This window comes from Grammomys surdaster, unplaced genomic scaffold, assembly GCF_004785775.1.
Source record: "Grammomys surdaster isolate TR1022 unplaced genomic scaffold, NIH_TR_1.0 125504, whole genome shotgun sequence".
In the NCBI taxonomy this organism is placed as follows: Eukaryota; Metazoa; Chordata; class Mammalia; order Rodentia; family Muridae; genus Grammomys; species Grammomys surdaster.
The window spans coordinates 73,792-101,696 of NW_021620360.1; the positions used below are offsets into that span (position 1 = coordinate 73,792).

The following is a 27,905-nucleotide window of genomic DNA, read 5'->3' on the forward strand; positions in this document are numbered from 1 at the left end:
CTTCCACCCATGACTGAATATTGAGTACCTTTTACATGTTCTGAATTAATCTCAAACCCAGACTCACTAGGATTTTAAGCATCTGTAGATATTACTGCATAAGACATGTCCATCTGGTCAACCCCAGAGTGAAGCTAGAGTTGCTGTATGGCAGACTGTGGACTGATGTGTGGGGGAGTTGGAGGTGGGATATGAGAGTGAATGTGACCTTTTCCCCCTCCCATTTTATACACTCGTAAAATTCTCAAAGAATGTTAATGAGATTCTGGATGCAAGGAACAACAACATTAACTAGACTCATTATGTATCTATCTGTTTATGTGAGTGTGTGTCTGTGTGTATGAAGATACCATAAATTCTAAAAGTTTGTGAAGGTGGATAGGGCATCATGGGAGAAGCTGGATGGGAGAGGAAGGGGTGGAAATCATGTAAATAGACAAATTCAATATACTTATCTGTGAACTCCTCAAACAAAAATTTTTTTAAAGGAGAGAATGAGAATCAGTATTTGGCTTGTGAGATGGCTTTTAAGTATATCCTTAGCAGAATAATTCTCAAAAGTGAGGGCCTGGCCTTGGGTAACTAGTGAGAATGACAGAGCAGGGGCTGTTGTGGGTAGAGCTGGCAGCACACTGAGAGATCCACATGTTACAGAACACTAGTACTGACCAGAGACCTCACTACAACATCCTTTGCATTAGGAAATGGCCAGGAGACTTTGAGAGTCAGGCCTGGGTTCTATGGCAGAGTCTCATCCCTCAGATCCTCTATACTGGCTGATGGTGAAATTTGGGGAAGTGGTGAGCTTAGCCTCAGAAGTAGGTCACTGGAGTCAGGATGGTGAAGGTTTTCCTCAGTTCCTCATTGCAGCTGCAGGGGCTCTGCTTCCTGATTTGTCCACTCAGCTTCCTTTCTGTCACTGTGACAAACACTCTGAGAAAAGCAACTGTCAAAGATGCAGTTGATTTGTTGACAATTCCTATCACATCTGCAGTAACATTGAGGCAGAAACACAAGAGCCTTCCATGCACATTCAAGAGCAGAGAGAGTGGATGCTTGTAGTATAGACATGCAGAGTCAAGAGCTGAGAGAATAGATGATAGGAATACAGACATGCAGAGTCAGGAGCAGAGAGAACAGATGCTGCTGTGTGGGTGATGAGCTATCGAGATAGAGACTACATCCAGTGACATTATCAATTTATGCAGAAAGGCCAAGGTGTTCAACATTTGAAAATCAGTTCATACAGTTCGCACTAATTGAGAGATGGATATAAACAACATTTGTTCACCCAGATGGACTCATGGAATGAACGCTGATGGACTTCAGTACTGGGTCTTAAAGTTGTTGTTATTTATTTCTTTTTGCAAGAACTCATTTCTCAGGAAATCTGCAATGAAAAGCAATTTATTTGATCTGGGAAAAGATGTCTGACCTGATTCTTAAATCAGGAATGGAGAAAGAGTATCCAGAGTTTTCCCACTTGGTATGTAGAACATTATGAAATTGGGCAATGAAAAAATGGCAAAATAAATACATAAAAATTTATTAGGGTTTTAAAGAATACAAAATTGTCACAGTTTCCTCTAGATATAGCCGGATACTGAGGAAGAAAAACCCTCAGACTTCTTTGTAATAAGAAATTTAATAATGTAGAGTACAAAGTCACTTTAAAACAAATTCCGGCAGAAACAAATGAAACCAAAGTCAAGAAGATGATACTTTCAACAATAATATTAAAGAATGCCAACTGTCTACTGCATGCTGCTGCTCCTCAAAATTTAATGTCTGTATATACAAGCACAAGATATTTTTCATCAAAAAGAGGTATACATCTTTGTCTATGTATCTATCTATGTATCTATCTATGTATCTATGTATCTATCTATCTATGTATCTATATATCTATGTATCTATCTACCTATGTATCTATCTATGTATCTATCTATGTATCTATGTATCTATGTATCTATGTATGTATGTATGTATGTATGTATGTATCTATCTATCTATCTATCTATCTATCTATCTATCTATCTATGTACCTATCTATGCTAAAAAAAATGCCAAATACTCAGACAGCACTAGCAACACATGAAGAATACTTTTGTTTAGAAAACTCTAAAATATTATATGAAAAAATAAGTTGAGATAAGCACATGGATGAGTGGACTAGGAGACAGTAAGGCTGAGTGTATTTGTGACATCCACACTAAATCATTCTGTAAATACAAAACACCTCAGAAAAGCAGAGTGAGCATCTTCATTTATTTATTTATTTTTACTTTCTGGTTAGTATCCATTCATTGCCTCTGTTACTCATCCAGGGAATCATTACGCAGTGTTTAAACTCCACATGTAAACCATGAGGTTTAATTAGATAAGGAAAGTATTGGATCTAAGGTGAAGCTGCCGACTTGGTGTGAAACACATCTAACATCACTCTACGCTCACCAAATTCCTATTAGAAAATCGAGTTTACATAAATGCATAATGAACCTTAACAAATGCATAACAGAGACTTGAATTTTCCCTGACATGAAATGAATGCTATATGATTGTGTGTCAATCACCCTGCATCATCAGTCACTGTGCTGAAATAGACTTCTGGGTAACTGCTAGCTTCTTACTTTTGAAACTAACTCGTCAAACCTGACTGGGACCAACTCTCAGGTTCCTGCTCTGTGCAGGTCCACAGAGGAACAGACATCCATCATATGAACTAAGCCTCAGGTCCTCTTTAAACTTATCCAAACAGTTTCTAGCTGTCCTCATGACATCTTTGGTGCTCAGCTGCTCTTACAAGGTTTTAGATAAGAGGCAGTGTGGTAGTTTGAAGGAAAATGGCTCCCCTAGGATCAGAGGGAGTGCACTATGAGGAGATATGACCTTCTGGAGCAGGTGTGGTCTTTCTTGTTGGAGAAAATGTGTCACTGGGAGCTGGTTCTAGGTCTCAGATGCTCATCCCAGGCCCGATGTGTCATTCACTCCTGCTGCCTGCCAATCTGGAAGTGGGGCGCTCAGCTCCTTCTCCATCACCATGAGACACTGATCCTGCTAGAAGAGAAAGTGGGGAATAGCCTTGAATTCATCAGTACAGGAGACAATTTTCTGAACAGAACACCAACGGCTCAGGCTCTAAGATAAACAATTAATAAATGAGACATCATGAAACTTAGAAGCTTCTGTAAAGCAAAGGACACCATCAATAAGATATAACAGCAGCCTACAGAATGGGAAAGATTTCACCAATTCCAAATCTGGAAGAGGGCTGATTTCCAAAATATATAAAGAACCCAGGAATCTACACATCATCAAATCAAATAACACAATAACAATGGGGTACAGATCTACAAAGAGAATTCTCAAAAGAGGAATCTAAACTGCCCTAGAAGCACTTAAAGAAATGTTAACATTTTTAGTCACCAGGAAAATGCAAGTCAAAATGACTCTGAGATTCCATTCTGTACCTGTCAGAACAGCTAAGATCAAACACACAAGTGACATGCTGGCTAGGATGTGGAACAAGGGGAACACTCTTCCATTTTGGTAGCGGTTCAAACCTATGCAGTCACTATGGAAATCAATTTAGCAGGTTCCCATAAAACTGGAAATTGATCTACCTCAAGAACTATCTATACCACTCAGGGCGTATGCCCCAAAGACACCTCACAATAACACAAGGTCACTTGCTCAACCATGTTCATACCCACTTTATTTGTAATAACCCAATGTTGGAGTGAATGTAGATGTTCCTCAACTGACTCCTTACCTCTCAGATTCCTTAAGTAGACGAACAGCCCCACTGCGAGGAAGAGCAGACCTAGCACCATGCCCATGGCTCCAATCAGCATCTTGTTCTGTGCAGATGTGGACTGAGCCCCTAAGAATGGAAGCCAGGTGTGGGTTTTATCTCAAGTTCAACACCTCACATTGCAACCCTCATATCAGAGCACTGGGGGAGCTAGAACTTGTCACTTCTGGAAAGTTAATTTGGAGTCACACACAAGAACAACAGTGGAAGTCATTGACTGAAGCCATGGATGAGAATGTCAACATCTAGAGTTGTTTTATCCGTCTATGTCATCTCTTGTAATGTAACTGGTAAATCTTATCTGTTAACTGAACAGCTACAGCTGGTGGGTGGGGAGTGTTGGGTGTTACAATGTTGCCCAATAATATACTATGTACCAGAAATGTGTCCATCCTGAAGGAGCAGATCAGACCAAGAAGCCAATGGTGGTAACCACAGGCATTTTCTGAGCCATGGCCTACTGAGAGAGTCAGCCACAACATAGATCCAGAATGGAACAAGACCAAGAAGAACCAAGTACATGCTGACCCAAACATAGAGTGGCACTTTGTCCTTAACCTGTTAATGCTTCTGTCTTGTCCCAAGAGAGACAGTGTCATCTGCATATTGTCCTGTAGCAGCAGCCACCATGACCGTTGAGTGTCCCTGCAGGATGCATGTGCATATCAAGTGTTTTCAGGGGGTCACCTTCTCTTGCACTTGTGGGGTGACAAAAACCGGGAGCTACCTGTGGTTATAAGTAACTTGGTCCAGTGTTTTCTGTAGCTCTGTGGTCAACAGTGTGCTGTGGAGAACCTACATCTTACTTGAGTCCTCTACACTCTAAAGAAATAAAATTTGGAGTAATTGACCATTGACAGATATTTTGTAGGATGGCCAGCAAGCCTTTGATGGCAGCTGTACTTTGCTCTTAATAGTGGTTGCCCCTGAGGAAGTGTATCCTTCTGAGGCTGTGGATAAACCTCACAGGTTCATTTCATCCTGATCTTGACAAAGAACTGAGCTCATGCCATGTACTGTACTGGGGACATTTGTCTTCTTCACTGAAAAACTTGGCAGAGGGCACCCAGAACCTTCACTCAGTCTATCTTGATCTTTTCTTTTTCAATGAGTCTCTGTTTAGAAACATTTCCACAAGGCCTCACTCATAAACACCAAGTATACTGGGCATAGATCATTAACTAGGTGAGGAATAAAAGGTAGTAACTCAAGAATTTTATTTATCTTTCCTTGAAAACCCATGCCCTTCCCTGGAGGGTAGGGTTTTGCAGGGTCAATGGGTTTCCTACTCACTCCACTCCACTGTGACAGGACTAGTCAGGCTTGGATGCTCCACCTGGCAGGTGTGTAAACCTCTCCACCATGAGGCACCGTCTCCAGCATTACTAGGGTCTGGTAGGTCCAGTCTCCATTTGAGATCAGGCCTGTGGACATGACCCCAGCCTTCTCCTCCTCACCATTTCGGAACCATCTGACTTTAATGCTACCAGGGTAGAAGTCACTCACAGAGCAGACCAGGAGTTTGTGGTGTTCCAGAGGCTGTGTCTTTGAAGGGTACACAGTCACCTTGGGCTCAGCTAGAGGAGAAAGAGAGGTAAGAATGAGCCATGAGAGATGAGCTGTCCTCTCTGTAGGCTGACTGCCTGTTTCCATCCATCCAGGCAGAAGATCTTGCTGGATTTCAAAACCTGTCCCTCATGTAAATCCTGACATCAGAGCCTGTTGGAATTGGAAAAATAAAACCTGTAAGGAGTTATTTTGTAAGATGGAATGATAATTCATTATTGAACTGAAATATTTTCAGTTCAAAAATATGCCTGAAAGTAGTGTTTGTAGAGAGATCATGAATACATTACTTCAAAGCACATACACCACAGAACGGCTCAGGAATGGGTCTACCCTGGGAAGCAAAACAGAGAGAGAGAGATGATTTTCAGGGGTCCCAAAACAAGAAAAGTTAAATAGTCATTACAGTAAGGGCTATGGAAATGATTCAGTAGAAAAGGTGCTTGCTTCCAAAACTGATGATCTGAATTCAATTCTCATCCACATGATGGATGGAGAGAATGACTCTAGCAAGCTGTCTTATCATCTGCACACATGTGACACAGCACTCTCCTGTCTGTCTGTCTGTCTGTCTGTCTGTCTGTCTATCTGCCTTTCTCTTACACACACACACACACACACACACACACGCACACACTTTAACCCATCTACTTCTGATCTAATGCTTACCTTTTAAGTTCAACATGAAGATATCAACAAGGTCATAGTTATTTCTGCACCTGTCTACTGAGGCACGATAGTTGTCCAGCATGTCTTTCTGGTTGTTCAAGTACTCAGCTATGGGCTGCCCCAGCTCAGTCACTGCCAGGAAATTCCCAATGTTACTGTCAAAGAGGGCAAATTCTTTCTGGTTATAGATGAATCTGGTGACAGTCCAAAGACGCTCCCTCCCGTTCAAGTAGTGACACTTAGCCTTCAACTGCTCCAGAAAACGTGCTGTGGGGACAAGGACACTCTTTACTACAGGATGTCTGTGAGGACAGACATTGCCCTAGACTGTGAGTCAGTGAAGAGAACTGTGATACTTACAGAGACCTCACCCCCTGCAATCTCTGATCCCATGAGCCCACACCACGAGACCATCCTCACCACCTGACACAGAAGGAGACTCTTGAGGTTTTTTTTTTAAGTGTTGCTGTGATAAAAATCCTGACATAAAACAGTTTAGGAAAGAGAGAAATTATTTGGATTATAATTTGAGAGTATCTACTATTGCCAGCAAAGTAAGGCAAGAACTTGATGCACTGTATCCATAGTTTAGAGGAGAGAAAGAGAGAGAGAGAGAGAGAGAGAGAGAGAGAGAGAGAGAGAGAGAGAGAGAGAGAGAATAAACACATGGATTCTTACATCTCTCATCTAGTTTCTTCCTCTCTTATGCTCTTCATTAACTGTTGCCTAAGGGATGGTGCTGCCCACAGTGGGCTGAGTCTTGCTACATCAACTAAGAATCAACATAGTTCCAAATAGACATGCCTACAGGCCAGCCTGATAGATAATTCATATTTAAGGCTCTCTTCCCACATGATTTAATTGTAGTCATGTCAAGTTGACAGTTAAAACTAGCCAGCACAAAGGACATGCAAAACAGGGACTATCTTCTGATCCTGATCTATCCACCACATTCTGCCTCATCTCATGCCTACATGTCTTCTCCTTCACCTTAAATAGCACCCATGTAGAATATTATTCTATGAATCGCACCTAAGAAATGGCAGAGTGTGTCAAGCCTTGTTGCTCCTGGAAACTCTAAGAGAGAAAATTCAATCTCTCTATTCTTGAATCTTAAAATTATTGAAGTGAAGGGTTAAATTATCCAGGACAGAAAAATTCAAACATTTGTGATCTTATTAACAGAGAATGACAAGGCAGATCTCAGTGACACAACATAGAAGGACTGCTGTGTTGGTTTGAACATTTTTGGCCCAGGGAATGGCACTATTGTAGGTGTGACCTTCTTGAAGTAGGCATGGCCTTGTTGGAATAGGTGTGACCTTATAGGAAGTGTGTCACTGTGAGCATGGCCTTTAAGAACCTTGTCTTGTCTGCCTGGAAGCCAGGTTTCTAGCTGCCTTTAGAACAAGAGGTAGAAATCTCAGCTCCTCCAGCGCCATGCGTGCTTTGACACTGCCATAATTCCTGTTATGACTATAACGGAGTGAACCTCAGAATCTGTAAGCCAGCCCCAGTTAAATGTTGTATTTTATAAGAGTTACCATGGTCATGGTGTCTCTTCCCTGCATTACAACCCGAACTAAGACAACTATGGAGGAGTGGCTCTTCAGATGTGTAAGTTGATGTCAGCTGGAAGAAAGAGGGTGGTTAAGGGGAAGAGAAGCAAGTGTCGAGATAATACCAGTTGTGAAAAGCCTGAAGACATGATGGATTTCAAGAATTCAGAGGACAGCAGGGTTGAGACATTGAGGATATGAGGAAGGGATGAGGTTCTGGTGTCATCATGGTATGATGGTTTGTATATGCTTGGCCCAGGGAATGACACTATTAGGAAGTGTTGTCTTGTTGGATTAGGTGTGTCAGTGTGGATGTGGGCATTAAACCCTCATCCTAGCTTCCTAGGAGTCAGAATTGTGCTAGCAGCCTTCAGATGAAAATGTAGAACTCTCAACTGTGCCTGCACCATGCCTTCCTTGATGCTGCCATGTTCCTACCTTGATGATAATGAACTGAACCTCTGAACCTGTATGCCAGCTCCAATTAAATGTTGTTCTTTATAAGAGTTGCCTTGGTCATGGCATCTGTTCACAGCAGTAAAACCCTAACTAAGACACATGGGTATCCCCACCTCTTCATAGATTTGACTTCCAAAGAAGAAGCAAACTGTACAAAGTGGAATTTCCCTAGCTATTTTTGGGGGAAAAGCTGATGGGCCCTCACAGTGTCACTTGGGAGTGGATATTGGTTGCATTATTGGTCCATGGGTCTTCTGCCTGAAGTGGGTGCCTCAGGGAGGTGGCAGTCCACCATAGAGCAGCAGAAGCCGGCACAGGAAGCTTGGCTGCATTAGTTTCACGCTGCCCCAAGAAGACACAGTGGGGGTCGCACCCGAGTGGGGAGCAAACTCAGCCTGGTTTCTGCCAGGCGGGGCAGAGTTCGATTCCCAACACCGACATGGTGGCTCACAACCATCTTAACTCTCGTTCTCGGTGATCTGATTCCCTCCTCTGGCTTATATAAATCTTTTAAATATATAATCTTTTAAAAATGTAAGCATCAGAAATCCAAATAAGCCAATCAAAACCCAGGTGTCTGGGAAGGAAAACTTAATTGGCTATGCCCTTTTGGCCTTTAGGTACCTCATTAATATGGAGATCTATCTTGAGGCTCCATGGTCTGTAGTCATACCCTCTACCTGTTGAGGGGATAGGGGGTGTTCCCCTACATGATTACAGGACCCAAATCTATGGAGGGCTGCCTTGTGTCAGAAGCCTGGAGTCTGGGAGCATCACAAAATGTCTGCCTTCCCTTAGGATCACCTGGGGTCTCCAGCAGTTTCTAGCCTATGCTCTACCAGAAACCAGGCTGCCTTTAATGGTCCAACAGGTCCTCAGTTCCATTCGACTGATCATTGTATCTGTTTTCATGGAGCACTGAGCTCTTTTGATGACTGTAGCTCTGAAGGTGATACGCCCAGCAGTTCTCTTACTATTCAGGGTTGTTTATCTATCCTGGGTGTTGTTGTGTTTCCTTATGGAGCTGAACGTTGTCCTTTCAATTTCTGTGAAGAATAGCGTTGAAATAATGAAGGGGCTTGCACTGGATCTGTAGATTATTTTTGCTAGGATGACCATTTTCATATTAGTCATTGATCCAGGACCATGGGAACTTTTCCATCTTCTGAAATCTCCTTCAATGTCTTTCTTCAATGTCTAAGAGTTTTCCTTTTACAAGGCTTTCACCTGCTTGCCTGCATCATAATTTTTTAGTTTATTTGAAAGGTATTATTCCTTTGTTTTATTTTCTCAGTCTGTCATTAGTATCTAGGAAGGGTACTGATTTTTGTGTTAAGTTTTTATCATTCTACTTTGCTTAAATTTTATCAATTTTATCAGTTATCGGAGTTCCCCAGTGGAATTTTTAGGGCCATTAGTGTATAAAATCATGTCATATCATGACTTCTTTCCTTCCTGTTTGTAGCTCCTTGACGACTTTCAGTTGTCTTGCTGCTGTAGCTATGTCTCCAAGTACTATATCAAATAGGTATGGAGAGTGTAGAAAACCATGTCTTGTTCTTGATTTTAGAGGAAATGCTTTCAGTTCCTCTCCATCTAGATTGATGTTGGCTGTGGGTTTGTTGTAAATCTCTTCACCTTGTTTTGAGATGTATCCTTCATATCTCTAGTTTCTCAAGGAATTTTATCATGACAGGGTGTTGTAATTTGTCAAATGCCTTCTGTGCATCTAATGAGTTGATCATGGGCTTTCTGTCTTTCAGTCTCTTTAAGTGGCAGATTACATTTGTGTGTGTGTGTTTTGAACATCCTTGCATCTCTGGAAATAAATCAACTAGATCATGGTGGATATTCTTTTTGATGTGTTCTTGAATTTAGTTTACAAACGTTCATTAAGAGTTTTCTGGCCTTGAAAATAAAACGTAAATAAGAATGGAATTCATTCCTATTGAAACAAAATATGTTAAATTAAGTGCCAGGAAGCTCATGAATGGAAGGAGCCTGATGGTGTTCTAGCAAGAGGGTGATGTTATGTTTGTGCCTTTCCATGACATAAACAAGTCTGAGATGGCTGCTGCTTTGACATGTCTGACCAGAGACCACTAGTCAAGGGAAGTGAAGAGTGGGCTGATGATTTGGGGAGACATCGAAACCTGAACCCATCAAGCCAAGACTTTGGGGGAAACAACAAGGATACAATATCATTGACCCTCAAATCATGCTGCTATGTTTACTGATGGCCTTACAATGGAAAATGCAAATGCCATTGTCTGTGGGGATAAATGGCACACTATAGCATGCAGGTTTTGCTACTCTACCTTAAGCTCTGGGTAGACCATTCTACTAGCTCCACCCAGGTTCATTGGATCTGCAGATGAAATACATACACATGCACATGCACAAGCTTAAGTTTATATGATTTAGCTCAATGACAGGGCTCTTCTAAGCCTTCCTCAGCTACCTTGTGCCCTTCTTTGCTCTCCCTACTCAGCAGCCTAAATCTTTCTTCAACTATAGTTGCTCAGTTACCTTCTCCTTGTTCAGCTCCCTACATTTGCCCTGAGCTTAGTCATGTTTCTAATATCCCATCTGCTACCCCAGGCCCAGTGAGAGTAGTGGCCAAGGGCCACTCTGGCCTAGATATCACATGGTTGATGGTTCCTTCTTCCTCTGAAGCATGGCAAATACTCTCTCCTTCCTTGTGTCTGCTAGCCTGCCTGTGGAAAAACTGAAAGTCTTGCCTTTTCTACCCAGCTCATTGGCCGCTAGCATCTTTACTGATCTATCAAAAACCAATTGGAGAACAGGACCTTTAGTGTTCACATGCAGATTCCTAATCAAAACATCAGAACTGCCCCCTATATCTCACCATTTCTGTTCAATTAAAACAAAAAATTTTCTCTCAGACATAAATTGAACAAAACCATAACAACCATGTAAATTAGGAAGTATGATATACAGTTAACATCCAGGCCATCATATTTCTCAGTTAGATAAAATACTCCACTATCATGCCTGATTTAAAGAGTTATAATTGTATTCCAAAATTATATTTAGACTTCTACCTGTAACAGCACCTGAAAATCGTATCTTCCACTCTATAACCTCTCTGTCAAGGCCCCCTGCTTCCTGATACTGACCAGAGACTTACTTCCAGAACAGCTTTAGGATTGCTACTGATTCCTGATTCATCTTGATTCATCCATCATTTCAGAAAAATGTAGGCAGAACCTCAGTCAAGCTGTGAAACTTCCAAATATACTGAGACTTTATAACAGATGCCAAAGCTAACCAGTTTTTCTAATTCTTCTACTCCTCTCTGCTGCTTTAGAGAATTTCTTGTTACCCCTATTCAATAGGAAGTAGCTCAGAGAGTTATCAGCCCAATTCCCTGGCTTTGGGTTTCTCATAATGGTTATTATAGATAATGGTTGTTATTTTAAGGGATAATTAAAAAATAGTCATAGTTTTAAACAAGAAGGAAATAGATGAGATAGATTACTAAATTGTATCCTTTAACAAAACATAAAATATTGATAAATTTAATTGGTCAAAATCTTTGTAATTGATGGAAATTTAAGTTATAATTTTTTTACATTGGTTCAGGATTTATTCTGATACAGATTTTAGGTTTTCATTGGTGTGAATTTCTAATATTGATACAAAATTTGAGATTAATATTGTTATTCTTAGATAGGCATTGTGCCTATACATCTCATTTAAGAATGCAAGGCTTAGACACAGTCCTTCTAATAGCTGGTATTACAACCTGTTTTAAGATGATTAAGTAACACAAGTTAAGGGCCAGTTAGCAAACTCATGGTTATGTTAGATTCTGATTAATTATAATAAAGTACCTTCAATTTACTCACTTAGAAATGGATAAGAGTAGCTAAGATTTAACAGTTCAGGATATTTTACCTAGAGAGTCTTCGAAAACATCATGAATCCACAGAATGTAACATTTAATGTTATTTCATTATTAAGAAACATTTGACAGTGAGATGTGTCTGCTCTGGACAGTTTCCCTAATCTCTTGTAAAGAAATGAACATTTTTATGTCCAAATGAGGTTGCTTATCGTGGCAAGGACAGAAATTGCCTATTTCATCTACAGACAAAATACTGTCCAGAAAAGAACACACTATACAAAGTAGTTGACTGATAGCTCTGCCAAAACAGGGTAAACAGTCCTTCATAATCCTGCTTTACAAAGGTCTGCCAGATGATTGATCCTGGGCCAAAAGGATAAAGACAGATGTTCCAACATTATAAGAAATTAGGGAGCTGTCCGGGTAGTCATCTGTCTCTTCAATTGTTTAAGTCTGACAAGCTGTGTTTGGTGCTTCCAATGTACCCAGGAAATGTTTAAGTTGTTCTTGGATTTCTAACTGGGTTGAAGACAAGTTTTAATCTCATAATCAAACTCACGTTATTTAGCATTGAGAGAGAGGATATAGAGTGCAAGACATGGTTTTAGATGGCATTGCAGGCTAAAATATAAACACAATCCAGGGATAAATCACAATTCTTTAAGTCAGGAATGATGGGAGAGTACTTTATCTAACTTACAAATATGATAGACTAGATGTTGATTGTGTATCATACTTTGTAATTCACATGATTGTTGTGCTTTTGTTCAATCTATATCTAGGAGAAAGAGGGGTTTTCTTGTATTTGGTTCTTTTTATTGGACAGAAAGTGTGAGATATAGAGGGTGGTTCTGATGTGAAGTCCTGTTCCCCAACTGGTTCTTGATCAATCAATATACATACCAGTGACCAATGACTGAGGAGTGGGTGGGACACTTTGAGTTGTGTGGGAGGATGCAGGGAGAATTGGAAGAACTGGAGAAGAAGAATGAGGCTGTAGTAACAGGAGATAAAGCCAACCAGCCATGTGAGTTTTTGGGTGGAGTGGCCAATGGCCTAAGGTGGCAGGGGAGGTTTAGGAGTGCCTAGTCATAGAGTTAGCAAAGGCATTTTAAGATTAACTGGTGAGTGTTTGTGTGAGAGTGTATGTGTGTGTGTGTTGTTTTTTATCTGTGAATCCAAGGAAATCTGGGTAAGGGCTGGTATTTTAGTTCACCTGGAGCTTAAAGTGGGGTAGCAAAAACTATACACTATAACTATCATCCCCTGAGCCATCTCCCTGCTCCTCATAGGTTTACTTCCTGTATAATTTCTACAGGAATCATACGTTCCCTCAGGAAATTACCCAACAGCATATTGACTTTTGAGTTTTCATTTTGCTTCGCTTTTGGTTTTATTGTCCTTGAATTGTTACAGTTCATGGCTCTTAATTTTTGTTTTGTTTTTTAATGTAGGTCCTTGTGTGCAGAGGCCAGAGCAAAGCCTCAGGTGTCTTCATACTGGTTTTTCTAGTCGAATCCAACAGTAGAACATTCCAGATTCTCAAGCAAGTACCTTTCTCAACCCATCCAGCTGCTCCACAGAGCAAAGGACAGAGCCTGCAGGATTTGGAGCATGGCCCCAATTGTGTTCTCACTTAGACTGTGACAAGGCCCATAGCAGCAACTCCCTCCTATGACAGCCTCTCATGGACATCCCTTCCTGTGTGCTTAAATGACTAGGTCTGTAATGATCATATATGGTGTTCTCAAGTTTAATCCAATTCAGAAAAATACTTTAATTGACAAGTAATAAATTAGAACTGAATTTATTTCTTGGACACTGTCCCCCATGATTATTATGCATGAGCAGTGTCTTAAGGTGGGTCCTTCCTTTCTCTTTGCTAGTTCTTCTGCTGGAAACTCTATGAGGCAGATCACATTCATTCTTTGTTTATTTGTGGAAAATGTAAGAAAGCATATGACAGCACACTGGCTCAGAAGCACCAGACAAAGGCAAGGGACAAAGGGAGCAGGGGGTTAAGAAGAGGGTCTTCTGTCCTGGGGCTGCAAGGTCTGGGCAGGGTCTAAGCAGCCATCAGGACCACAGATCTCCAGGGTGCAGAATTAGGAGGAGCCAGGTCCTGGGAGAGCACTGTCTCTGAAGGAATGTGGGCCAAAAAGGACATGTTTTGATGACATGGAGACAGGGGAAGAACTCCTTTCTTCAGTCTTGTGGCCTCACCTCAGCTCAGGAGTCCTGCAGAACACAGGGGACAGGGGTGTTTCAGGCCTAACTCTGCAGTGGCTTCTCTGACCACCTCAGGCCTCTCCTGACAGCATGGTAGGGAGCAGAGAGGAACTTCTCATGTCCCGAGTCAACGCTGCTTCAGAGCACAGGCCTTCAGTAAGTAGAGGGAGCAAGGCTGAATGCAAACTGTCTGGCCAGGCCTGGATCTCAGTCTTCCCCATTTCTCTGCCCTGTGTCCATCACCCCAGCCCACTGTAGGGAAAGCATATCTGTCTCTGAGAGAAGACTGAAGGGTGTTACCTGTGGGCTGAAGTCCAGACTGTCCTAGAAAAGAGAGAATAAAATAGATGCTTACATGCATGGTAGCAGATCTGTCCCTAGACACATGTTCCCAGACTCTGAGCTGCCACCTGAGATTCCTCTGGTAACACCACCCAAAGCACACAGGACCAAGAGGAACATGGACAGAGGGAGGGGCTCAGGGAGCTCCAGCCACCAGTAGTGCCCATGGCTCTTCCCCAGTCTTCCTCTTTCCTCAGGTCTCAAGCCAGAATCACCTTAACCTTCGCATGTGTTATCCCTCCTCAGGGTTCAATCAAGTAACTACAGACTGTTGTCTTTAGAGTCCATTGAGAGCTGAGGGCACAGGGCCAATGGCATCCTGAGAACAAAGCTATGGCTCTTCCCTGGAATGCTATGGAGTCATGGCCCCACCAGGCTCCTTACCTTTCTGGTTCCTGAAGTAGATGAACAGCCCAGCTCCAAGGAAGAGCAGACCCAGCACGAAGCCCCCGACTCCACTCAGCATCTTGTTCTGTGCAGATGAGGACTGTGCCTCTGAGAAGGGAAGCCAAAGGTTTGGAGAGTTTTAGCCCAAATCCCATTTCCACTGAGGACCTTGAGACTCAGAGCTTCGAGACCAAGGAAGAAGCATGTTCTAGAAGAGCAGTAAGTGAACAACTCCTGGTTATCTTGAGAAACCAACCAAACAGGAAGAGGCTCACACCATGAAGAGCCTTAAATATGGCCACCCTGAGCTGCGCTGACAGGAAGACGCTGAGCTCTGAGAGTAAGAAAAGGCTGAGTTGTGACTATGTCCCTGAGGTCAGCTGTGACCCTGCACTGCTCCAGGATCAAGAATATTCCAGGATCTGTGATGTCACTGGCAGGCTCAGATGAGTGTATGAGGGAATAACTGCTTTCCAGGGGACAAAGATGCTTGTAGAAGCTTCACACACCTACCCTGTAAGCCATGCTGAAAGCCAGGACAGTACAAAACCAGTGAAAAGATTGTGTGGGCAGAGAAAACTGACAGGGAGGGCAAAGCCACGTCCCCTCCCTGGTGGGCAGGCATTCATTGAGTCAGAGAAAGCTGACAGGCAGAACTAAGCCACGCCCCCTCCCTGGTGGGCGGGCATTCAAATAGTCAGGAAGTTACCACTCACTCCACTCCACTGTGACAGGGCTGGCCAGGCTGGGATGCTCCACCTGGCAGGTGTAAACCTCTCCACCATGAGGAACCGTCTCCAGCATCACCAGCGTCTGGAAGGTCCAGTCTCCATTTGGGATCAGGCCCGTGGACACCACTCCAGCCTTCTCCTCCTCACCATTCCGGAACCATCTTACTTCAATGCTGCCAGGGTAGAAGTCAATCACAGAGCAGACCAGGAGGTTGTGGTGTTCCAGAGGCTGTGTCTTTGTGGGGTACACAGTCACCTTGGGCTCAACTAGAGGAGAAAGAGAGGTGGGAAGGAGCCATGAGGGCAGAGCTGTCCTCCCTGTAGGCTGCCTGCTTGCCTCCATCCACCCTGTCTAGAGTTGAGGCACGCCTAAGGTTCTTCCACACAGTCGCCCAGGACTTAGGATCTGTTTTCACAATTTACTGTCAGCTCCCCTCTCAGGAGGAATCACCAGGTGGACGTGAATCTCCAGGCAGGGAGAGACAGGCTCTCCTCTCAGCTAAGTGATATTCACATGTCCTGTGGTGTAAGACATGGGTTCTGTCTCTTCTTGCCTGTAGATGGTGATGGTTCTGTGTGTGAGGCAGGATGACTTACTGAGAGTTACTCTTCTCTCATCTATTTTGGCAGAACTCTAAATAAGTCAACTTTGCAATATCTGACATCATTACTATCTTAATGTCTGCTGCACAGGGATTCACAGTCACTTCATCAGAGGCCAAACATTGTTCAATGCTGGGATTGTTGTCCAAGCTGCAATCTGCACCCTGACCCATGCAGAGCAGAGGACAAGAGGCAGGTGGCAGTTCTGGGGGAGGATCCTATCCCAGCTGAAGAAGCCAGGCTATTTTTCTTATATTGTTTTTTGCTTTTTGTCTAGACAAGACATTTAACAGCCATTCGCATAACCCATTATTGTAAATAATCTTTTGATCCATTAAAATTAGTTTAAAGACGCCTTCATTTTCTTTGTTTATTTTCAGTTCATCTCACTACACTCTTCTGAAGCTGAGTGAAGAAGCTGTCATCCCGTCTTGAGCTCTGCAGAAGTTGTTGTGTCCCCCTACCTTGAGTTATGCAGTCAGGATTGGGGGTTTCAACATCACTAACTGTCCTGGGTAGTTTTCTGTTGAATTGACACAGCTAAAGTCATTTGAGAGGAGGGAACCTCAATTGGGGAAACGCCTCCATAAGATTGGGATGTAGGCAAGCCTGTAGGACATTTTCTTAATTAGTGATTGATGGGAGTGGCCCTGCCCACTATGGGCGGTGCTGTTCCTGGGCTGGTGGTCCTGGGCTCTATAAGAAAGCAGGCTGAGCAGGTTATGAGGAGCAAACCACCCTTCATGGCCTCTGTAACAGCTCCTATTTCCAAGTTCTTGCCGTGCTGGAGTTCCTTTCTTGGCTTCCTTTAATTATGAAAAGCATATAGAAGTGTTAGCTAAGTAAGCTCAATATTAATTGTAATTAGGCTGTGGGCATAAAATCCCAACCTTGGACTTTAGACTTAGGAAGTCCACCTCAGTCTCAGCCTCTGCCTAGTAGTATGGGTTCTCCTCTTGGGTCCAACCAGGACCTGCCAAGAGCCTTGGCTTGCAAGGAGCCGAACAAAGGTCTGATCTTTTCTTCTCACCAGAGGAGAGTTCAAACCCCTTTGACTTGAGCGTACCCTACCGTCTATCCCAGGCTAGCAGGCAGGAGGCCACTCCATCCTCGTGTCTGGTAAAGGCTGAAAACATGGATACAAGGTCTAAAACCTCAATGGCCAGACACTGGCAACGTGTGCAGCAATGTTTATCTAAACTAGGTTGGTGTCAGACATTGCCTCCATTCAAAACGACAGACTTTCTAAAACCTGTTGACACACAGGCTTCAGTCTGAATTTCCCTGGGTCCAGGATTTTGGGAACCGAGCTCTGGCAGTCCCTCCCTTTTCCCAGAGCAACACCTCTGTTCCTGCTTCAGTGGCTGCACACACGTGGATCCTGGCGCCACCTAGGCGCCCGCCCACACACGCTCACGTGACCTCCCTCCTGTCCTTACGCAGCATTGGCGGCACTGAGTGGCAGCCGCAGTGGCGTAAACCGCCATTGGCTTCACTGTGCCTGTCCCAGACCCTGTGCTGCAGCCTGTGTGAATCCCTGGTGGACAGCAGCAGAGCGATACAGTAAAACAGAACACTGCGCTGGGCGTGCCGCTTCCGCTGCCCACAGCTAGCTGCCAGCAGCAGTTCCACGTGCTGAAGAAAAGGTAGACACAGTAAAGGCAGGAGGGGACCTTAAGGTGCAAGTCAAACAATGACTATGCTACCTGCTACTCATCCTTTTATATTCCAGAACAGTTAAAACCACAAGGAAAGCATAAAGACATGACTGATCGCCATCTTTTTGTGGGAGGAAAAAAAAAAGCCATAATTTTGTAGCCATCTTGGTTAAGGGCAGGCCATGAATGTCAGCCATCTTGGTAAAGGGCACTCATATGCCTGGACTGTTTGTTCCGTCTGTGTTATGAGTCTTCACTGCATCTTTACTGAGGGCTGCCAGGTGTTTTCAGTATCTTGCTGACAGCCAAATGTAAGTTATCTGTCTTTTAAACTATAGCTCTTTGGATAAATTAAGTCATACAGAGAAAACTACAATGGTCTATAATAATAATGTCCTAAAATGCATAATATGTACTAAATATAAGTATTATATAATAATGTACTAAATCATATAATTATATATAATATGTACTAAGTACATAACAATGTCCTATAATACAGAAGGAGCAGCAAAATTGCCAGTTTCTCCGTGAACTGCAATATAATTAATAATTTTAATAGTAAAAGCTTCATTTTAAAACGTGATTTTTTAAGGCCCAAACGTTATAGGTATTAAACCTAAATTCCTAGTCTAAAGAAAGCTACTGAATTATTGTAAGTTGTTGATGATAATTTTAAAATGCAAGAGTCATGTCCGTCCAAGGCACCTGCAGAACCAGCTTGTGTATCTCTCTTATCAAGAGAGACAGAGGGGGAAAAAGTAAATTTTTAGGAAAAAAAAATTGAGTTGCAACCTGAGATTCAAACACTGTACTTGGCTGAGGCCTTAGGCACACCGGGCAGGCTGCTCTCCCTTTGGGAGGACCTCACCCTGGGGTGCGGCTTTACTTTCCTCTGTCCACCCTCTCCTAACTCTTCTGCTTTAGGTAAAAGTATGTTTAATGTAGTTTTCACCCTCACGTCACAGTCCCGGGCATCTTGACTTTTTTCTCGGGGCCGGTGAGGAGATCAGCAGTTAACAGCGCTGCTGCTCCTGCAGAAGATGAGTTCTGTTCCCCAAGTCCTGCAGCTCCTTAAAGCCGCCTGTGAGTCCATCTGCGGAGAGCCCAGCATCCCCTGCGGCTCCCGCGCACATGCGCACCCCGCTCCTGCTGCTCCCTCACAGTCCCACCCTCACCGTGGCTCCGCCCCACCCGCCCCGTCCAGTCTCACCTCTCCGCTGCACAGTGAAGCTCTCCACGACCCCGTAGTTGTGTCTGCAGTATGTGTCCACGGAGGCCCGCTCATCCTCCAGGATCTCCTTCCGGCTGTTCCAGTCCTCGGCTATGCCCCGCCCCAGCTCGGTCACCACGCGGTACTCGCCCACATCGCTGTCGAAGCGCACGAACTCCTCCCGGTTGTAGAAGTATCTCTCCAGAAACCGCACGCGCTGCGTCCCGTTGTGGAAATGACACTCACATTTAGCTTGTCCCAAAAACCGTGCTGTGGAGACAAGAATTCTTCTCTGGGGACAAGATGCCTGGGTCCCTCTCAGCGGCCCAAATGACCAGACCCGAGTCCGACCCAGCTCACTTCTGACGTCGTGACAACTTACAGGTCAAAAGGACACGCACCCCAGCTCCAGCCCAGGCTGAAGTCACTGTGTTACTGAGTGATGTGATGGAGGAGCTCGGGAACCCGCCCTCTATTCCCAGGAGAGAGGAGACAGTCCTCCCTTCAGTCCTCTCCCCCTGGTTTCTTTAGCTCTCATCACGACCTGAGTGAGCAACAGATCCAGTTGCCATTTTATCTCCCACTGGATGCTTCTGTTTTGTTTTTTAAATGATTTTTTTCTCATATAATATATTCTGTTCACAGTTTCCCCTCCCTCGACTCCTTCCAGATCCTCCCCACCTCTCCGACCACCCAAAGCCACACTTTGTCCCCTTATAGATTAGAAAACAGTCAGTTAGGACAAAACAAAAAAACACAAACAAACAAAAAACAGGATGAAACAAACAAAAAAAGAAAAAGAAAAAAGACACACACATTGAAACTCACAAGAATAACATAAAAACACAAAATCTGAAACCATAATATATACCCAAAAGATCTGTAAGACAAATAAATAAATAAATAAATATTTTTGAAAACCTCTCCAAGAATACCATTGAATTCGCTTTCTGTTGCAACATCTACTGCTGAGCTAGAGGCCTGCCTGTAAGTGTGGTTCACACCCAGTGAGACTCTTATACTTGAGATTGTCACATAATTAAATCATTTCCCCTGTTCCTTTTCCTCCCCCTGCACCTTCCTATGTACACCTCCATGTTCTCTTTCAAATTCATGTTCTCTTTTGTCATTAATTGTTGTTACATACATACATACATACATGTACATACACATCATACACATAAACATATACAATGTGAATACATTCCTAAATACATAAGTAGACCCTCAACATAACATCTGTATGATGTTACTTGCATGTATGTTTTAGGGCTGACTATTTGGGATTGGATAACCAATTGGTGTGCTCTTCCCTGGGGAGACTATTTCTCACACACCCAGCAGACCTCAGCTGCCTGTGGTCCCTTGTGTAGGGCTACAGTCCTGTGTGTTTCCCTGTCACAGGCTCTTAGTCAGGGCCACTCTCCCCTGCTCAGGTAGGTCTGGACGTTGCTGCTGGTCCTGCAGCAAAAAGGAAAAATGTCCCATTTGGTATAAACTTGAGAAGAGAACAATCCTGTCCCAGGCCATCCAGGAGGAACAGGGGTTAGTGTCCAGAATCAGGTCACTTCCCCAAAGAACAGCACCCCACATATGTATCTCTTCTATTCCCGCAGCACAGGGGCCAGCAGGGTGTGCCCCTCCCTGACCCCACACCTGCCCCACCTGGAGCTAAGCTGGAAACCAGGACTCACAGCTCAGAGGACACCTCCCTCCCACCTCTCATGCTCAAGTTCCTTAACACACCACATAGAACACAGTAAATATTCCTCAGGGCCCACCCTGTGCAGGCCTGCGCTGCCCATGGGAATCCAAAGAGGAAAAACAGACGCTTCCCTCCATGTCAGAGCTTTAAACTGTGAAGGTGGAGAAGAGGAGAGGGGGGTGGAGTTCCAATAACAGGAAGCTTTGAGTGACAGGAGGGGCAGAGAAGCACTCTGTGGACTGACTGTGAAGACCTGTCACAGGTGTGTCACAGATGTGAGCCAGAAGAGGGTGGTGGCTGCAAATGTCAGAAGAGAGGATACAGGGGAGATGTAGGACACCTCTCAGCTGAGGTAACACCTCATGCCAACACTGAGTTCATGAACAACAAACCACAGGGCATGAGGGCAGCGGTGAAAGATGAGGCTTTGGGGACCAAGAGCGGCCCCAACTCAGACGCCTTGGTGTTGATGGGGGCTTTCTCTAGTTTAGTGAGAGGGAGCTACTGGGGAAGTTTCTGGAAACTGAGACCATGATCCCAATACTGAGCCACAATCTCTTATCTGAATTACAGATGCAGAGAATTCACAAACCTGACTGTTTTAAAAATCAGATGTCAAATGTGACCCCAAGAAAAAGGTGAGGGTGTGTCTCCACGCTCTGGTGGGTCAGTCAGTCACGTGAGCTTCTCTAGTCTCAATAGAGGAAGACACATCAGATATATGTCTTTTCATCTTCACATTTAATATAACTCATATTTGTGAAAAGCAACTGAAATAAGCGCAAGCAGCAGACACTATCCATCTCACAAACGCTCTGAAGGGTGAAGACGTTTGCTTCGTTTCCTGAGAAACATTAGCATCAGTCATCACTGTGCCTCAGGACTTTAAAGAGAGATCGCTGAGAGTTTCAGAGACAGAATCACTCGTCCCTGAGTTGTATCGTCTGATAGAACACAGACGATAGTGAGGAGGATGGGTTTGATTTTTATAAAATACAGAATGGAAGAAAAAGGACAGGTTGGAACCATTAAGAATGGTCCATGTGACAGACGATGATGCAAGGGCAGGAGCCTGGCCTGTGGGAGGTGTCAATGAGGTCAGAGGTCGTGTGGAAGCTTCTGAGTGCCCTTTGATAACAGAGATGATAACAGCTTACAGAGAGGAAGCACACAGTGGGGCAGCAGGACCCTAACGCTTTACACACCATCCCTCCCAATCCTCAGACAGCTCAATGTAAAAGATCATCTCTCCTGCATTTCACATTTCAGTCAAAACAGAGAGGGCTCAGAGGGCTTGGCCACATTCCCAGCTTTCTGGGGTCACAGATTAAGTTTTTAATTATTTATTTTCATTTTATGTGTATTGGTGCTTTGCCTGCAAGTGTGTCAGTGTGAAGATGTTGGAACTCCTAGACCTGGAGTTCAGACTGTGGTGAGCTGCCATGTGGGTGCTGGGAATTGAACCCAGGCTCTCTGAAAGCACAGCCTGTGCCCTTAACCACTGAGCCGTCTCTCCAGCCCAGGGTCACAGAGTTTAACAATGTTAGTAACCCTATCTTTTACCCCCCCATGTGCATCTCACAGACTTTGATTTTTCTGTGTGTGATGTATGTGTGGGTCATGAAATTAGAAAGGGGACCATACAATGTAAAGAGAAATCGTGTCCTTTTCATGGGCTCAGGCCAGAGAATGTGGGAGAAAAATAAAATACATATATGCTCAAATCGCAAACACTGAAAGGTTCTAACCCACCCTGGGGTCTCAGAAGGGGCCTCAAGTTCTCTAGAACAGCCCACAGATGCCCATCATCTCGAAAGCCATTTTCAGATCTAAGAATCTCAGCCTTAGCTGCTGTGTGCTCCCAAAGAGAAAGGGAAACACTAACCACCACCCAGAGGTTCCGCACGGGAACAGGCTGCACAAGGGGTCAGGAAGAGAGAAAGAGGAAGCCATGGGTTCAGCCTCACAGGTGGCCAGGCAGCTGCCTCAGAGCCTGCAGAGGATGCACAGGGGTATCCCTGCGATGCCCTCACTGTCTCGACTCTATTTGACACTTCCACAGAAATCTTCTGATTAGGTCAATGTTTTACTTTTTTCCCCTAAAACAACAGAAAACACACATAAAAAGTAGCATAGAAACACACGTAGGAAGCTCTACTTTTAAAGAGAAACCTCTTTGTCTAGCGTAGCTCAACACAATAAAGAAAGGGACTGTCCCAGAAGTTAATTTAACATCATGGTTTATCAATCTTCCCAGGGACCTAAGGGAACATGACACAAGGTATAGATTTTACTGGGAGAAACTTGAAAAGCAATGGCTGATACACAGGGTGTCTCACACAGATCTGAGAACACAAACATCCAGGCTTCTATTTGGGGACATAGTTTTTAGAATTTATGTGAAAATTGTGCGGGTCTCAGAAAACATTAATAGTTTCAAGAGACTTGGTCTGGACAGTGAGGAAGTTAGCTCCTTCCTTCCCCCACCCGGAGCAGACAGCATCCACGGTGTACACTTACGTGTGGGGTCTCTGATCAAAGCCACGGGAGGGCTCAGCACTGTCAGCAACAGGATCACAACTGCCACGCAGGGAACTCTGGGGAGACACATCATGCTGGAGGAGAGGAGACGCAGGAGTCAGAGGGGAAGACAAGCTTCAGACTGTAACTTTATTCTCTTTAGTCATTGCTAAGATAGTAAGAACCAGGGGATTCACTTCTTTGCCACTGGATTGGGTAAGACCAGTGCCGGGGAGCCAATCAGAAGCAAAGGAGACTAGCGTCATTAGTTGCTAGTTAGAGATTCAGCACGATGGTCCCTTTCAGAAACTTGCAGAAAGGAGACTCAGCCTGGGCTGCTGGCCCCTGCCTCATATTCCAGCACTCAGGAGGCAGAGGCAGCTGGGTTTCTGTGAGTTACAGGTCAGCCTGGTCTACATAGTAAGACCCTGTCTCTAATCAAAAAACAAACAAACGTCAACAACAACAAAAAACCCCAAACAAATAAAAGGAGAGAGTAGGGTTTGGTTTGGTGGTGGGTTGTTTTTTTTGTTTTTGTTTTTAAGAAGAGGAAATGAATTTGAGAGGGAGACATGTAGGAAGGTTCTAGAAGAAGCTGGAAGGAGGTAGTGGGTTGTGGATAGGGTCAAAATACATTGTATACACATATAACTTCTTCAGGGTATAAATTATATATTGTTTTTTAACAGAATCATTTTTTTCCCTTTTTAAAATGCTGGATCCAGTTGCAGCTGAAACACTTTAATCAGGCCGCGGAGTTGGGCCCGCTCTGGGATGGTCAGTCATTCACTCAGCAGTTTGAGCACCGGGGAAATAGTCACCTTTCCTACATAAAGCTGTGGGGACAACTGTGTGTTTGAAGCTGTGTGAGAGCAAAGGAGGTGAAGGAAGACGACCGTGTAGCCCGGCACCTTTAGCCTGGCGCTCACTGCACCTCAGCTCGACGGTGTAGTTGTCAAAAGTGATTTAAGAGCACCCACTTCAGGCGAAGTCGTCTCACATCCTTGAGCTGCGGACGCCTCTGGGAGCAGCCTTCCCTGGTAACTGATGACGTGGATGAACTCGGCTTCCTGATTGGACCGTGGAGTCTGCACTTCTTCAGTTGGGGAAATTCTAACAAGCTAATGGAAAATTAAGGTAAGTCATGGTGTAACCCTGACACAAGAGGCATGTCCAGCTTGCCGCAACCCTGAACTGTTACTGATTTCAGTGGCACCCTCAAAATCACAGAGGAGGGTCCCAGTTGTTATCCAAAGCCCAGTCCTCAATCGAGACACTCAAAGCTGGGCATCCTGGGGAGATGAGGGTGGGGTTCAGTTAAAGTGCTGAGAGAGGGAGTGTGGAGAGCATGGCAGAGCTGGATCAGGACTGAAGCAGTTCTCTGACTTGATGGATGGCCTTGGGAAATTCGTTCATCTATCTGTTAGCACCACAGGCTGAGGTCAGATCTAGAGTTGTCATGGATGCTCAGGGAGGGAACTAGACTTCTCACAGGCCTGAAGATTAATATTGTACATGGGAAGAGTTTTAAGTTGTTTCCCCATCTGGATCTCTTGTCAGCTGCTCCATGGCAAAGCATCGACCTCCTTAAAGTTTAAACTAACACTGGGTAGGTTAAAGTATTAGGGGTTGAATCTAAGACTGCATGCATCCTGGACAATCATCTCCCACTGAGCTACAGGCCGAAATCTCAATCTCTCTCTCTCTCTCTCTCTCTCTCTCTCTCTCTCTCTCTCTCTCTGTCTCTCTCTCTGTCTCCTTTGAGGCAGGATTCATTAATTGCCCAGGTTAGCCTTAAACTTGTGACCCTCCTTAACCTCTGGACTTGCTCAGATCACAGACTTGTGTTAAAAGGCACAAGGGGGGTGGAAGATGATTAAGTTTTAAATTTTTATTATATGTATTTATCTAGTGTACACACACATGTGTATGTGTGTGTGTGAGAGAGAGACAGAGACAGAGAGACAGAGACAGAGAGACAGAGAGGTCACAGCATGCCTGTCCCGTGTGGTGGTTAAAGCTCAACATTCATGACTCGTTTTCTCCTTGTGGGACCTGGAGCCTGAACCCCTCCGGCTTGGCAGCAGATTGCTCTCCCTGCTGAGCCACCTCTGCAGACATCTGGAAGATTAGTTTTCAGAATCTGATTTCACCATCTGACCAACTCCCTGACCAGTAATTGCATGTGGGGTGCACACTGTAGAAACTGACTACCTTGGGTGGAAGTGGCTCAATTGGTAAGGTGTATGCCATACAGGATGAGAACCTAAGTTGGGCTACACAGCACCCACATAAAAAGCAGGCATAGTGTTCTCTTCTAGTCCCAACACTGAGTGACTGAGACAGATGGGTCCCCGGGGCTCAGTGGCCTGCCAGCCTAAAATCTCTAGGTCTCTGTGATAGACCCTGTCTCAAAAGGAGGCTGATAGCAACTGAGAAGAGACACCAGACACTGACCTCTGCCTTCCACATGCACACAGACACACTTGTTCATACATCTGCACATGCACATGTTCGTAGTCTGCACACACACTTGCACACACACACACACAGAGACAGAGACAGAGAGACAGAGAAAGACAGAGACAGAGAGACAGAGAGAGAGGGAGGGAGAGAATATTGGTAAGCCTGCTTATCCTGTCTTTTCAAATAAATCTGTAAGATGAGCATCCTTATTAAAAATAAATGATAAAGTAGTTACTTTTCTGATAGTGCCCCCTCTAGATGACGAATAAGCATCTAAACAACAGCCTGAAATTATTCACGTTGATGACATTTTACATAAACAAAATCAACTTAAATATTTTTAAGTTTGTTGATGGGATGGGGGCATTGGGACATTTGATGGTTCTCATAGGCTGATCAAGGAAGACTCTGGACAGGAGCTGAGCCATGCTTGCCTCACAGGTGGGGACTGAGGGAAGGAGAGGAAAGCACTGTGTGTGCAGGAGAGTAAGGAATCAGTCTCCAGGAAACCCAAATAGAAGAAACGGTAAGTAGTAATTGGGGAAAACAGTTTTATAAAAGACAAATATTGTCTGTCTCTTTCCCGCATACTCCCATGTCTGAATATTGAACATCAGAAAGTATCGACATGTACTGTGTGTCTGCTGTTCTCATTCACCAGCCAGTGAGGTTTACATGAGGGACCAGCACGTGTGTTACACAGGCAGCCTGGTGCACACACTCAGGTCACAAATGTCAGTCTTCACCATGAGTATCTTTTAATTCTGGGATGGAGAAGGTCTGATCCAGATCTGATTTCACAGGACGCTGGGACCCACAGTAAAGACAGTCTAATAAAATCAATAAAAATAGTGTGACAAGATGTGTATTAGACACGTCTATATGGACTGATAAGAACACAAGGGGGTTCCCATCTTTTTTTTTTTTTCTTTCTGTTCTTGAGACTGAATCTGTGCCCTAGGCATTCTAAGCAGGTTCTCCAGCCCTGACCTGTATCCTCAGCCTGGTTCTGTTACTTTAAAATGATTTTATTTATTTATTTATTTATTTATTTATTTGGTATGCGTGTGTGTGTGTGTGTGTGTGTGTGTGTGTGTGTGTGTGTGTGTGTTGTGTGCCCCATGTGCACACAAAGCCAATAGGGGAAGAAGGCCTCGGATTTCCTGGAACTGGAGCTAGAGCACTTAATGTGGTTGCTGGGAACTGAACTCAGGTCCTCTGGAACAGCAGTGCATGCTCTTAACCTCTGAGCCATCTCCCCAGCCCCATGGCTGCATTACTTTTACAGACAAAACAGAATGGTTAAAGTTAAACCAAACCCAATATTTACATGAAGAAAGAAGGATTTAGCTGGACATGGTGCTTGTCTGTAATCCTGGCACTCAGGAGGCTGAGGCAAGAGGTCTGCTGTGAGTCTGAGGCCAGCCTGGCCTACGTAGGGAGTTTCAGGCTACCCTGAGGTACAGAGTGAGACCTTGTCTGAAACCCCCTTCCACAAAGGAGGATGTGTATAGCTGTGTTCCAGAGGAAGTGAGATTTGGGAGTGGTAAAGGGGTCATGTTTCAGGCTGGTTAGGGACAAGAGTTAAGCTGGAGAGTGAGAACAACACAGAAAAGGTGCGTGTGAGGTGCAGGGTGAGGAGGGGCCGGACAGAGCAGAATCCTGATGAGCGGGAATAGGAAGTTCTTAAATTATGCAGGGTGCTCAGTTGCACCTGCTGTTGACACCCACTACGAAAGATGGTGGACTTTTGACAAAATAATAAATTAATTAATTAATTAATTAAAAGTTGCATCTTTCAGAAAGGTGGGACTAGTAGAAAAAAATGATAACTGGTCGAACTCTCATCAGGAAAGGCTGTTGGGAAGGGCTGCATACAGAGGTTCAGCAGAGACAGCAGGAACACAAGGGAGGGAGAATTTCTGTGCTTCTCTTTGTTTCTCAAGGGTGTTGTAAAAACTGCAAAATACGGACGAGTACAGAGACCTTCCCTTCAGGGGTGGTACCCAAAGGGACCAACCCTTCCTTTAGTCCAAGTGAGGTTCCTGGGTTTGGTGAGACACTGAAGAGAAACTCACTGGAAATCCCCTCCTGTCTCAGATAACTCCCCGTC

At 44.2% G+C, this 27,905-nt stretch overlaps 1 protein-coding gene and 1 pseudogene across 1 annotated transcript; both read right to left on the minus strand.

Annotated features, from left to right (window-relative positions):
- Positions 1–2,980: 2,980 nt before the first annotated feature.
- Positions 2,981–6,463, minus strand: LOC114638062 (annotated as a pseudogene).
- Positions 6,464–13,729: 7,266 nt separating this feature from the next.
- Positions 13,730–23,501, minus strand: LOC114638039 (H-2 class II histocompatibility antigen, I-E beta chain-like). Its single transcript, XM_028786377.1, has 6 exons — positions 23,327–23,501; positions 19,102–19,371; positions 15,613–15,894; positions 14,894–15,004; positions 14,468–14,491; positions 13,730–14,176 (listed from the first exon to the last, which is right to left on the minus strand). The coding sequence occupies exons 1-6, from the start codon at positions 23,418–23,420 to the stop codon at positions 14,163–14,165; spliced, it is 795 nt and encodes a 264-aa protein (XP_028642210.1). The 5' UTR covers positions 23,421–23,501; the 3' UTR covers positions 13,730–14,162.
- Positions 23,502–27,905: the final 4,404 nt, after the last annotated feature.

Excerpts from the sequence above, each read along its gene's own strand:
- LOC114638039 (XM_028786377.1), bottom strand. The coding sequence starts at position 23,420 with ATGATGTGTCTCCCCAGAGTTCCCTGCGTGGCAGTTGTGATCCTGTTG. Across the intron at positions 15,005-15,612 it reads CCCTGTCACAGTGGAGTGGA|AGGCACAGTCCTCATCTGCA; the intron begins GTGAGTGGTAAC and ends TTCCCTTCTCAG. Across the intron at positions 14,492-14,893 it reads CTACTTCAGGAACCAGAAAG|GACAGTCTGGACTTCAGCCC; the intron begins GTAAGGAGCCTG and ends TCTCTTTTCTAG.